Genomic DNA, 14,330 nt, shown 5'->3' with positions numbered 1-14,330 from the left:
TTAACACAGCTATGCTTTTAGTACTGCTACTCTCCCAGATAGTCACACTGGGACTGCTTGCTACTGGAAAGAGATACAACTACTATCATTGATTGTCACGACTGTGTAACTTTGTAGTAGTTGGTAAACTCAGAACAACTTATATAAAGTTGCAATATGACAATGCATCCTCCCTCTCCCCCCCCCCCCCCCAGTGGTCAATGTTTATGAATTGAGAGACAAACTATATTTGTCTAAATGACATTATACATTTATTTATTGTCATTTTCATTATGCTAAAACAAGGAAGACTTAGGGTTGGCAAAAGACAAACACATTTACTGTGGCTTATGCTTTTATGAACCACACAGTCTATTTCACTGGTCCATTGAGGTGAAGAAAATGGTAAGGAGACAAACTTCACATGCTCTGGAAATATTTTCACAGAAATATTCTTTCTGAATGAAGTTGGACTCTTGTCCACAAAAACACACCAGCCAATATGCCACAGAAATTCATGTGCACGCTTTAGTTTAAAACCGTTCTGAATCAAATCAAGTTATTACTCTCACACTTAGGAGTGTGAAATTGTTCTGGAAAGGTACTAAATTTGTTACTGGGGCATTCTGTGCAAAAAGGGGGTGAAAGGTGGGAAAGTGTGCTTGTCTATTGAGAATGAAGTTTGAGGTGAACTAAACCCTGATCTGTCTGGGGAGGATTTTGGTTGTGTCAGAGAAGAAATCTGAAAATTTAGTGTGCCGCCATGTGTGTGCTCCAAACTTTGTGATGGGGAGAAGGGGTCACTGAGGAAGAGATCGAAGTATAACCTGGAGAGAGATCATTTGGAAAGAAAGAGACGTCTTCAGTTGCTGAAGTTGAGAGAGGCAGACAAGTTTAGAACACAGTTTCCAGCACTGCAAACAGACAGAGAAGGATGAATGGTTGTATCTATTAGCAGTGCTGGAAACAGTGTTTTAAAGTGCCATCTCATTTTTATCAACTGGAGAAGGGAGAAGCTGAAGCATTTTGCTCATGTTATATTTTTAATAATGTTTGCTACTGGATATTACTCATCTAGAAATCTAGAAATTTTAGTCAAAAATTGACTCCAAAAACCTGAGTCGGCTTATCCACGTGTCAATGTAAATACTGTACTTTAACTCTTATAAAAAGAAGAACATCTCCTGATGAAAGTCAAGAAGAGTGTAACCTGTCCTGGAAGCAGTGACCCTAACTCTACTCTCTCTTCCATCCAGCCTTTAGTGTGGCCACAAACAGTTATGCCTGCTGAACGTTTGTAAGCTCTTTGGCATTGTTTTCCTTTGCTTTTCCCCTGGAAACTTTGCTTTGTTACATGCCCCAAAGTTTTAACCTCAATTTATCCATGGGTCATATCAAAATCCATAATTTTGATGCCCTCGACTTACTTATACATGAGGTCAGTGTATAGTTGAGTACACATGGTAATCTCTTAGACGTGTTTGTGTGTATCTGTCTGTGAAAGAGAACCAGTGTGTTGTAGCGGTTTGAGAGAGCACTGAACTATAAATTTTGGAGACCAGGGTCCAAATCTCCACTCAGCCATGGAAACCCACTTTTGGCAAATCACACTCTCTCAGCCTCAGAAGACGGCAAAGGCAAGCACCCTCTGAACAAATCTTGCTAGGAAAACCCCTTGGGGTCTCCAACTGGAAATGATCTGAGGGTACAAAACAATAGTATAATATATGCATAAATGTGTGTGTGTGTGTGTGTTTACACTCTCTCTCTTACACACACTCTTATATATAGTCAGTATATGTGTGTCTGTGTGTGTGCATATATATATATATACACACACACACACACACACACACACACAATTTACAGAATGCAAAGGGATCTTGCAGCACCTTTGAGACTAACTAGAAGAATGAAGGACAAAGAAGCATAGCTGTGTTAGTCTGTATATATGTGTGTATATTATACACGCACACACTCATACGCATACATATGTATATTTTGTGTGTGTGTGTGTGTGTGTAGTACTGTATATACATATGCATATGCAATATGCAAAGAGATCTTGCAGCACCCTTGGGGCTAACTAAATAATTTTGTTCTTCCAGGTGTTTTGGACTTCAACTCCCGGATGCCCTAGCCAGCTTGGCCAACAGTCAGCAATTCTGGAAGCTGATGTGCAAAACATCTGGAGGACCAAAGTCTGGGTATCACTGAACTGAAAGAAGGAAGAATGAAGAGGCATAGTTGTGTTAGTCCGTACTGAATATATGGGTGTGCATATAGACTGACTCATACACTCATATGTATACATATGTACGTATATGTATATATATGTGTGTGTGTGTGCATGTATATTCAAAGACAATGTGGGATTATATATATGTGGGAGACTCTTTGTAGATATATCTATATAGATATAGATATTCAAAGGTGTTGTGGAAATATATATACGAGGGAGACTGTATATATATATATATATATAGTATACATATATTCAAAGGCACTGTGGAATTATATATAGGAGGGAGACTTTGCACACACACACATATATATACACATATACATAAAGACACACACACCATATACATATATATATATATATATATATATACACATATACACATACATACACACACACACACGTATTGTGGAATTATATATATGAGGGAGACTGTGTGTGTGTGTGTATATATATATATATATATACACACACACACACAGTGTACATACATATACATTTATTTAAAAGCATTGTGGAATTATATATATGAGGGGACTGTGTGTATAAATACATATATACAGTATATATACACAGTATATTCAAAAACATTGTGGAATTATATTTTACATATACGAGGCAGACTGTAGGTATAGATACACACAGTAATACACAGTACATAGGAGGGTATGTATGTATATATATATATATATATATACATACACACAATATACACACATGTATACACATATGTATATTTAGAGGCATTGTGTGGCATATGTGAGGAAGACTGTGGATATATGAAAGTGTATACTGTGATATATATATATATATATATATATATATATATATATATATATATATATATATTACACGGTATGTGTATATGTGTGTATATATTACGTATACTTCATATCTATCTACTGGAAGGCACTCTTTGTGTGGGGACAGGGAGAGGAGTGCCCAGAGGTGGGGTGATGGTTGTGCTGAGGAGAAGACACTTTGAGGCCTGGCGGGGGGGGTACTCCCCTGCTGAGGGCCTCGGAGGGCGGCGTTGCCGTGGCGACCAGGCAAGCCCTTTCCCGCTCCTCCTCGCTGCGTCCCCCTGCCGTTCCCCTGCTGTCTCTCCCCCCTCCGGCCCCGCTGCCTGCCTGGCTCTTCCACCACTCCCTCTCCCTCCCTCCGCCCAGCCAGCCCTCCATCTGCAAACATGGCAGCGGCGGCGGCGGCGGCGGCGCCTGGGAGGCAGGCAGGCGGAGGAGGAGGAGGAGGAGGAGGAGGAGATGGCTGCGGTGGCGGAGAGGGACCCCCTCCATCAGAGCAGGTGAGCAGCAGCAGCAGCAGCACCAGGAGGAGGAGGAGGAGGACGGGGTGGCATCCATTTTGATACAGACAGCTTGGCTTTGGACTCTGGAGACCAGGGCTGCTGCATCCACACTGGAGAGATAACCCGGTTTGGTACCGCTTTCACTCTCAGTGTGGCTCTTTGCTATGGAATTATGGGAGTTGGAGTTTGTTGTGGGGCCCAGAGGGCCCCACAACAAACTCCAACTCCCAGAATTCCATAGCAAAGAGCCACACAAACTTTGGTTTGATTGAGAGTTCCTGCATGGCAGAATGGGGTTGGACTGGATGGCCCTTGTGGCCTCTTCCAACTCTATGGCTCTAAACAACAATCCAATAACAAAACAATAAACAGTAAATAAAAATAATAATTAAATCACAAACAAAGAGGGGCTCCTTAATCAGCTGGGCTTTTGAAAAAGGGATGATGATAATGATGATGTGGATGGACCTTTCTTCCTGGGGCTCCCCTCTTCCTCAGCCTCTTTTTCCTGCCTCTGAGCATGGACAGAGTGCAAAACTGCCTCTAACTGAAAGGAAACCTTCTTGGTTTTATTTTTTCCCTGACGCTTTCTTGCCCTTTCAAATCATGCCATGGTTTGAATGTCATGAGTCTGGAAAGTGTGGGGTCACTTTCTCCACTCCTTTTTCTTCTTCTTCTTTTTGGTGGGGGGGGGCTGTTCTTTTGGGTAACCAGAGGTCCTCACCCTAAATGGAGGACAAAGAGGACCCACAAAGTGGAGGGCCTTCAAGGAAAGCTGAAAACACTCATTAGAAATGCAAATCCGTGTTTCTTAGTGATGCTCAGAAGGAGGACATTTGGGGACCCCTCCTGGAGGGAAGGCTGCAATGGAGAACAGGTCCTGGAAAAGGAGGACCAGTCACCCTGCTTCTTCCCCACTCCTTTAGCCTCTTCTAGCCCCTCTTTGCCCACAGACCAGAGTCAGGCTTCTTCCCTCTGGCTGTCTGGGTGCTCTTTATTTTTCCCTCCAGGGCTGCATCCACATTACAGAACTAATCCACTTTGACACTGCTTTAACTGCTGTGGTTCCATGCTATGGAACTGCCGTTTGCTGTGGCACCAGAGCTATCTGACAGAGAAGGACCAGTGTCTCACCAAAACTACAAATCCCAGGATTCCTTAGCAGTTAAAGTGGTGTCAAACTGGGTTACAGCTGGCCCTCTGCATCCACTGATTTTTTTTATCCACGGATTCATGCATCCGTAGATTGAGAATATTCCCAAAAATATAATAAATTCCTAAAAGCAATTATATAAGGGACTATAAGGAACACAGTCTTACTATGGTGTTGTACTTCATGGGACCTGAGCATCCAGGGATTTTGGTACCCACAGGGCATTCCTGGGACCAAACCCCAGCAGATACCAAGAGCCCAGTGTATTATTATTATTATTTTGCAGTGGAGATGCATGCAGCCCAGAGAGGGCAGTTGCAACCTGAACAGCCAAGTCATTCCCATTTTCCCCTCCTCTTTCTTCTCTCCACTTTCTCAGGGATAAATAAGACAGGCTCACCCACCTCTTTTCTCCCGCCTCCCCCCTTGTCCTCTCCCTCCACCTTTCCACCCTTCGCCTACCCTACCCAATAATGTGGAAACTCAACAAGAGCGGCAAAGTTCTCCTGGACAATTCCCCGGAGGAAGAAGAGAGCCGTCAGCATGATTCGCCACCTCCATCGTCATCATCATCATCTCCAGCAGCCACTTTCTCAGCACAGGTAAAAAGAGATGCCAGACTGCTGACTGGGGATCGGATAGTATTTTTAGTATCCTTGCCGTTGTGACGCCTGTCACCTTTTGTTCTGCTTTGTAGGACAGTCTTTTCCAACTTTCATCACCCCTGTCATCTTGGCATTTTTATCTCTGATTTGACATTGTGAGTAATCAGTTTCCAGTTTCCTTGAATGCCAGAATAATGAGCCTCGTGGTTACGTACCCTCTGGAATGCTGTTTTCAGTTTTCCCCTTAAAACTGAAAGGTGGTTTTCAACCTTCCTTATACTGTTCCTCATGTTGTGGTGATCCCCTACCATAAAATTATGTTCATTGCTACTTCATAATATGTGTTTTCCGATGGTCTTAGGCGACCGCTGTGAACCCCAAAGGGGTCATGACCCACAGGTTAAGAACAGCTGCCTTAAAGATCCATGCCCAGCAGTGCTAGGACTCTTCAAAGCATTAGCTCCATACTTCTGGACACTTTCTTTTTCCCCCGTGCATTAGGTACAGGATAAGTCTTTTTTCATTAAACATATTAGTGGGAATGAATGGCCATTGGAGCATAAGAGAAAGAGTGGTGCATGTTGGAGGAGAAAACAGAGGACTGTTCAGATTCTTACATTTATAATTAAAGTAGGAGATAGGAGACATTTCTTACATTTTATCATTCCCATTATGTTTAGCTATATCTGGTTTCATCTTAGATTTTCTTGGTTTGTCTTAGATTTTATATTTCTTGGTTGTGAGTATAAAATGTATTGACTATATTTATTAGTATTATTATTTATCTATAGTTTCTTTAAAGTAATACAGTGGGTATTGTTATCACTTACTTTTAAAAAGATTTTTGTTTCCTAGTAGTTTCTTTTTGTTTCACAAGTTTTGCGAGGGAAGAGGAGGGTGTGAAGGGGGAATAAAAATACCATGAATCAATGAATGTATGACTTACATCCTGATGTAAAACATGTTTCCTTCAGAATTAGACTACATTATTATATTATTCTATACTGTGAAGCAAACACTGAGGAGTATGCCCTAGACTCATCTGAGCTTGTTGAACTTAAGTTATTTCTGAGTAAACATGTATATAAGAAGGAACCTTTTATTGTGTTAATCTTCTGCAGGTGTCTCCAAGAAACTAGTAATTTAAGTTCATAGTTGCGTGGTTTCTTTAAACGTAAAGCTTAGAAAATGCTGAACAGCATGAAAAGCCTAAAGAATGCTGAACAAACTTTGCAGGCATCTTTTACTTGAAATGTCTCAATGCGGCGATTTGGGTTAATGTTTGAAAATATGAGGAAGATTATTAGGCATTAAGGAAGATTTGTGCAGATCTAGCTTTAACCATTTGGACTCTGTTTCTTTCTAAAAAAAATAATGCTTGTGGAAGACACATAACAGGGCAATGACATCACTGTCACTGAAGGAACAGGATAAGGACAAATAAACAGTTGAGAAACTGTTGGCTTGCTCACTCTCACTCCAGTCCTGATAAGGAGATCCATGTGTAGGTTTCTACAACAGAACACTTGCTGGATCAGGAAATGAATCCTGGTGAAAGTACATACTGGTCTAAATGATCCAGTATTCCATAGTGATTTAATTTGACTGGGTGCATGCACATCTTCATTTATATTCTAATGACATCAGTCATATCTAACTATACATGACTAGAGCTGGGTAAGAATGCCTAAATGGTTCTGAACTAAGCATTCCTTTTGTAACACTGTAGGCCTGTCCATCTTTACTTAGGAATAATGTATACTAGATTCCTTGAGTAAAGACGCCATGTAAAAATAACTTTTGTAGTGGTCCAAGATAATAAGAGAACCTATGAAATCAGGTAACAGAAAAATGCCCAAGTCACCACTCCTCAAAAGCATAACCCTGGTGTTATGAGGCAGACATGTTCTGAGGCTGTTTCTCAGTCCTGTTATCCAGGGAGACTGGTCTGAGAAATCCTTTCCATGCATGTAAAGGCTTATCAACCTTCATTATTCAGTTTTCTGTTTTATTTATTTCATTTGTATGTCGCCTTTCTCCCAGAAGGGACCCAAGGCAGTTCACAGATAAAAACATTTTAAAAATTTACAATGAAATTTAAATAATCTAAAAACAGTATAAAATTACATTAAAGCATACCAAAGTTAAAAGGCATAACTAAAACACACATACTCCATAAAATCACTCTGATATGATTACATATCAAATGCCTGCTGAAATAAAAATGCCTCAACTTGCCAATGAAAGGAAAGCAGGGAGGGGTCCAGCCTAGCCTCCTGTGGAAGGGAGTTCCAGAGGACAGGAGCAGCCACCAAGAAGGCTCTCTCTCTCGTGTCCTCACCCAGTGAGCCTGTGACGGTGGGGTGGTGGGACCAAGAGAAAGCCCCCCCCCCCCAAGATCTTAGTGTTTTCACACGTTCATATGGGGAAATATGGTTCTTCAAATAATCTGGACCTAAGCTGTATAGGGCTTTATAGGTCATAACTAGCACTTTAAATTGTGGCCAGAAATGAACTGGTAGCCAGTAAAGATGTTTCAACAAGGGAGTTACATGCTCCCTATAACTGGTTCCATTCACCATTCTGGCCTCAGCATTTCCAATCTGCTGATGTTTCCAAACAGTTTTCAAAGGCAGCTCCACATAGAGTGCATTACAGTAGTCCAGATGGGATGTAACCAAGGCATGTGTCACTGTAACCAGATTGGGCATCCTAAGAAACATGCACAGCTGGTGCACAAGTTTTAACTGTGAGCATGCACTCCTGACCACTGCTGAAACCCAAGCATCCAGGTTCAGAGTAGAGTCCTGGAGAACACCCAAGCTGGGAGCCTGAGATTTCAGGGAGAGTATAACCCCATGTAGCATAGGCAAGGCACTATTCCCTGATCTGCCTTATTACTGACCATGAGCACCTCGGTCTTTTCTGGGTTAAGTTTTAATTTGTTTCCCCTCATCCAGTCCATTACTGACAGCAGGCACTGGTTCAGTACAGAGACAGCTTCCTTAGAATGAGATGGAAAGGACAGATAGAGCTGAGGGTCATCCACATACTGGTGACACTGCGCCCCAAAACTCCGGATGGCCTCTCCCAGATTTCTTGCATGGCAGGGGGTTGGACTGGATGGCCCTTGTGGTCTCTTCCAACTCTATGATCCTATGTTAAATAACATAGAATGCGGGACACAACAGAACCTTGAGGGACCCCACAAGCCAACGGCCAGGGGTTCAAACAGGAGTTCCCCAACATCACCTTCTAGTTTGCCCCTCCAAGAAAGACCAGAACCACTGCATAGGTGTGCTCTTAAGTCCAAAAGCATGCTGTGGTAAATGGTACTGAAAGCTGCTGAAAGATCCAGCAGGACCAACAGGGACACACTCCCCTTGTCCAGTTCCCTGCATAGGTCTATTTTTATTTTCTCAGTCATTTGAGGGGACTAGTCCTATCTCCATCTTAGAACCAGTAATCCCTTCTGTAGGTCCTGTACAATATTTATTGCTCTCTGCTTCTGGGAGGTGTAAGCCCTCAAGTCTATATAGTTGTGATTAGGAATGTTGTGTCTCTGGATATGCAGTGTAGATGATACTGCTTGCTTCTGCTGCCCTCCCTGTGATGGAATGAACAAACATTCATATGAACCTGACCTTCATTTATTTATTTCTCAGTTTTGACTGTGACTACTACTTTTAACCTCTGAAGTGAATGTTGGTGCTTTGTTCCTGAATGCCTTCTCAAAATCTTCTCAAGCCTTTGGTTAACTCCTACTGGGAGATGCCACCATCATTACCACCATTGTCATGAGTTTTGGCATGATGGTCCCCCATGAGAAAAAGATCTCCAAGCTTAATTGGGCTGAATGACTCTGTCCCAGAAAGACTGGAGCCACCATACAACAGTGTCTCCAAGACCCATCCCAGCGAGGCCTAGTAGACCATGGCCAGTTGCCAAAGATACAGAAAAATCAAGAGAGGCATACTTCCCCATCATGCTCCCAGCATAGGTCATTCACCAAGGAGACCAGAACCATCTCTATCCCATAATCAGGCTTGAGGCTAGACTGAAATGGGTCTAGATAATTTGCCTCACCAGAAATCTAGGGAGATGGAATGCCACCACTCTCTCCAGCTCCTTGCCCAAAAATGGAATATTTGAGGCTAGTAGTTGTCCAGGTTCAGGTTTAGGTTCAGGGAGATCTTTCCCAGCAAAAGTATTGTCACTGTCTGCTTTACACATACTGGAACACACTGGTAGTAAGACGTCTCTTACTGGCACCTCTCATTCCACTTCACCCACTCACCTAATCTGTCCCCCCTTCTCCAGCTGTCATGTATGTGGCTTTTAAGGTATTGAGGCTGTGCTGTTGTTGTTGTTACATCTGCATCATCAGATGTAACTATGATGACAGAGTTCTGGAGTCATAGTAGCATCTGATAATGCCATCCCAAAGAACTTCCTTTTTCAGCCTGGCAGCATCCCAGCCATAGGGTGTCTGAAGCACTGTAGATCAGGCCACTGGGAAATGACATCTGCAGAGCTTTCCCAGCTGGAGAACACATAAAGAACAGAGAGCTGCATATGTGTTTTCCAACTTCCTCAGTCTGCAATGCCTTAGTAACCCTTTGGTTACTAGCTGAGGTGGAAAGGTAGCTTATAAAATAATAGATGAATAAAGGCTCCTAAGCTGGAGCTTCTTGAGCCTGGAGTAACAATGTTGCCTCCTAAGTTAGACTGAGTAGTAAGCAAGCACTGACCTCCAAGACATCCACTATTTATGGGACTGGTATGCTTTCTTCCATCAGTGCTCCCAATCTGAGTTCTTGGATAGAAGAATGCTAGGTTTCAGACATGAAGCCTGTTTCCGTAAAGCTTTCCATTTTATAGAAAGGAAGGAAATCTGAGACAAGCTTCTGGTCTCAAGGGACTTTGGTTGGTGTCAGGTATTTTCAGAGGCACATGCTCATAAGGAACTGTCCCATGTGCTATCTTGAGACCCTGTGTCCAGACCAGAACATGACACCGTCTGAGGTGAAGACAGGAGGGGAATGTGAGGAAGGGATATTACTCTGTTACTTTCTGCTCCACAGAAACAAGGTTAGTGCATTGATTTTTCCACTGTGTTTATGGGTGCAGAAGTGAACAACTTTCAGCCATGGGACATGTAGTGATCACAGTCCTCCACTGCACGAGGCTGTTGCAGGATGCCAACATCCTTGTGCCAAACTTGGCCAGATAAGCACAAATTGTGTACAGATGTGCTGAGCTGAGTGAAAACAAAGGAATGTTGTGAAACATACCCTGCGTATCACGAGTGCATCATCTTCATCTGTTGTGCATTTGCACTCTGTTTTGGTCCAAATGAAAGAGTGAACATATTCATTAATTACTTTATTTGATTTATGTATTGACTTTCTCTCAAAATGGGACCCAAAACAACTTACAGTATAAGTTCAAACACAATAGCTAAAATAATATGTGATACAAAAGTTTAAAAAATATTAAATAATCAATCCAGATAAAACATTAATAAAACAAAAGACATTGCTTTTTTCTGCTGTGCTTATGGGTGCAGAAGTGAAGGCCTGTCAGTCATGAGACAGTAGTGATCACAGTTTTCCACTGCATGAGGCTTTTGCTGAATACCACTGTCCTTGTGCCAAACCTGGCCAAATATGCACAAATTGTGGATAGACTTGCTGAGCTGAGTGGGACAAAAGGATGTTGTGAAATACCCTGCATATTGTAAGAATGCATCATCTTTGTCTGTTGTGCACTTGCACTCTGCATCTGACCAGCTGAGAGACTGAACTTATTTATTAATTTATTTATGTTTCGCCTTTCTCCCAAAATGGGACCCAAAGCAGCTGACAGTATAAATTCAAACACAGTATCTAAAATAATATGTAATACAAAAGTTTAAAATTCATTATACAATAAATCCAATTAAAACATTAATTTAAAACTGTTAAAACACATTAAGCACATATTATATATTAAAATAAAGCAACACGGATGCTGTGTATCCTTTTATCCAAATTACTTAAGAGCTGAAGGTCTGTTTAAAAAATGTCTTTACTTGACAGAAAAAGCAGACAGGGAGGCAAGTAAGCCTTCTTTGGGAGATATTTCCATAGCCTAGAACAGGCGTGATCAACGCTGCATTAGGCCCTTGAAATGCCTAAGTGCAGCTCAGGGAACCCCCTCAAATGCACCAGATCCCTCAAAAATTTATAATTTGAGGGGCTGATTTTGGAGTGAATTATTGCTTCCAGGCCACCACAGATCTCCCCAAACCTCATAAAAGAAAACATTTTTTCTCCTAACTCACCAGCCCGCCAGCCCCCATCAAAATAGAGAAAAATTAAACTGAAAATTGGCCAAAATCACAACCAGATGTGACATCACATCACTTTGGATATGCCAAAATGTGCTGCTGCTTTCTATTGGGTGGGTTCAGAAAGGAATTATGTCCCCCCCCCCCCCGCCCTGTTTGCACTTGCCCACCCCTGGCCTAGGAGTAGCTGCTGATAAGTCTTTCTCACATGTTCTTGGAACCTCTGAGAGTGGTGGGACAGAATGAAAGGCCTCGCCTAAAGATTGTAAGACTCAGACAGGGTCATCGGGGGAGATGAGGCCTTTCAGGTAATCTGGGTTTAACTGGAACTTTGAATTGTGGCTGGAAATGAACAGATAGCCAATGAAGCTGTTTCAACAAGGGAGTTGTATGCTCCCTATAACTTCACACATAGTATCACAGCTTTCTGTCTTTTGAATGCATCAGATGCTCAGTTTCTTCTTCTCCTGGATGCTTGATAGGCAGTTGTACATGTTACCAAATAATTTGGTGAATTATCTGGTGAACATTTACCTACAGAAAGCTGTATTTTTTAATTGTTTCCTTTATTTAATGATTGTGCGGTTCCACTTTTATATACTGTATCTATAATCTGAGATTTCATTTTACCCAAAGTTATGATCTGAATCAAATTTTCTGTTAGTTTGGAACATGAATTTCTGTGTGCAAAGCTGTCATTGTGTGTTGCCCTGTGCGGAGAATACTAAGCATACATGTATTCCTTAAGAGAGAGAATGACAGCTCCAGGAGGGTAATTGTTATCACTTCACATTGTTGTTTTAATAGTATAATTAAAGTTTTATTCCAATATGTACAATTTGTAGTATTTTTATAGGGATTTTTTTCATTATGGTGGAAGCCAGTTTGAATCCTTGCCCTGAGAGAAAAGTGGGCTACAAATCAAATCAAATCAATCACTCAATTAATTATAACATGTGTGTCTTGAAAGGGTTAAAATTTGACACTGTAATCTCAGTCTGAGTTGCCTCATTATTCACACTCCAACTGCTTCTTACTTACTTAAATTTAAAAATAAAAAAAGTTGACTTTTCTTGCTAGTCCCATAGATTTGCTCTGAAGTGGCTTGGAGATTTCCACATCATTCACCCCTCAAAACTGAAGTGGTAAAATGATTTTCCTTTGTCCAAAGGTATTGTAAAAGTTGCATTTTATTCCTGAGTGTACTAAACCGATGCTGGATTGTATTTTTGGTTTTGTGGTAGCTCTTCTAACTCATCATTGAGGAGTTGATAAACTGCCTTGATTACTGTATATACTTGACTATAAGTCAACCTCATACATAAGTCGAGATCAGGTTTTGGGGCCAAAATTATGGATTTTGTCATGACCCGTGGATAGGTCGAGGGTAAAATTTGGAGGCTCCTTTAGTGTGTGTATGCGTGTGTGTGGCAAAAGAGACTCTCACTGAGGTGTTTTGCTTCAGCTTTTGTTTCAGCGAGGCACACTGGCAGGAGATGGACTCTTAAACAAGCCCCAGTATCAATCAATCACCCAGGACTCTTTCTGCTTGGCTGAAGAGATAAATAAACTCTCTTCTCACCGAATGGGGAAATCTGAAAGAGCTGCTATCACATTACCATAGTGACCTGTAAATAAGTTGACCTGGGATTTTGGGGTCAGTTTTTGGGCATAAATTTTTAGACTTATAGACGAGTATATATGGTAGCTGAATAGTTGAAAAGATGAAAACGTCTGACACTGAAGAGCTTGTGAAGTCTCCACATAACATACTAATATATCCAGACCATTCTCACAGTAATAGTGAATCATACAGTTGGAAGAGACATCATCCGTCATCCAGTCCAACCCCCTGCCATTCAGGAAGACACATTCAAAGTACTCATGCCAAATGGCCATCCAGCCTCTGTCTAAATACCTCCAAAGAAGAAGACTCCACCACTCTCCAAGGGAGTGTGTTCTATTGTCAAACAGCTCTGTCAGGAAGTTCTTCCCAATTGTGAGGTGGAATCTCTTTTTCTGTAGCTTGAATCCATTGCTCTGCGTCCTATTCTCTGGAGCAGCAGAAAACAAGCTTACTCCATCCTCAGTATGATGCCCCTTCAAATATTTAAACAGGGCTATATTATCACCTATTAACTTTTTCTTCTCCAGGCTAAACATCCTCAGCTCTCTAAGACTCTCCTCATAAAGCATGGTTTCCAGACCCTTCACCATTTTGGTCACCCTCCTCTGGACATGCATACTAGTGCATATTAGTTAGACTATACCACTCAAGGTGAAACCTTTTTTGCTTCTTCTTGTGGCATGGGAACCTCTTCCATGGCCATGATTTCCTTGGATAAAGCAAGTCTAGTCTCACCTGTAGGACCATCAGAAAGAAGATACTACCATGTGTCTACAGAAGGGAAATACAGTGGTTCCTCCACTTTTGCTGGGGTTAGGGGTGAAGGACCCCCGTGAATGTGGATAAACCACAAATAAAAAAGCATTATTGTTTTTACCTCTCTAGGAATCTCCAGATCATGCAGTGCAACTCCTATGGTCAACATCTGCCAGAAGTTGATCATAGAATCATGTTGGAGGACCTACAGATGCCTAGAGAAGTGTTTTCTCTAGGAACTTCTCTAGCACAACTTTGGTCAACTTCCAACATAATTGTGCTGGAGGACCTAGAGATTCCTAGACAGGACATACAGTGGACCCTTGTTATA

The 14,330-nt window shown here is 41.7% G+C and overlaps 1 protein-coding gene and 1 long non-coding RNA gene across 4 annotated transcripts in view; one reads left to right on the top strand and one right to left on the bottom strand.

Annotated features, from left to right (window-relative positions):
- Positions 1 to 5,336, bottom strand: part of LOC149311439 (uncharacterized) — a 31,593-nt gene extending 26,257 nt beyond the window's left edge. The window contains exon 1 of the long non-coding RNA XR_016281797.1: positions 5,148 to 5,336. This is a non-coding gene — a long non-coding RNA (uncharacterized LOC149311439). The remainder of the gene's footprint in view (positions 1 to 5,147) is intronic.
- Positions 2,209 to 14,330, top strand: part of TDRP (testis development related protein) — a 45,116-nt gene continuing 32,994 nt past the window's right edge. The window contains exons 1-2 of one of the 3 annotated variants that reach the window (XM_089531065.1): positions 2,209 to 2,230; positions 5,060 to 5,282. In XM_089531065.1, coding sequence (XP_089387191.1) covers positions 5,154 to 5,282 — 129 coding nt within the window. In that variant the 5' untranslated portion in view covers positions 2,209 to 2,230; positions 5,060 to 5,153. Of the gene's footprint in view, positions 2,235 to 3,469; positions 3,525 to 5,059; positions 5,283 to 14,330 lie in introns of those variants that run through there. The other 2 variants (XM_089531064.1, XM_089531063.1) reach the window with 2 other exon arrangements.

This window comes from Sceloporus occidentalis, unplaced genomic scaffold (assembly GCF_023333645.1).
Source record: "Sceloporus occidentalis isolate IW3139 unplaced genomic scaffold, rSceOcc1.0.p SCAF_6, whole genome shotgun sequence".
Taxonomy (NCBI): Eukaryota; Metazoa; Chordata; class Lepidosauria; order Squamata; family Phrynosomatidae; genus Sceloporus; species Sceloporus occidentalis.
The sequence above is the reverse complement of the archived record's forward strand: the minus strand, read 5'-3'. Positions and strand labels throughout refer to the sequence as shown.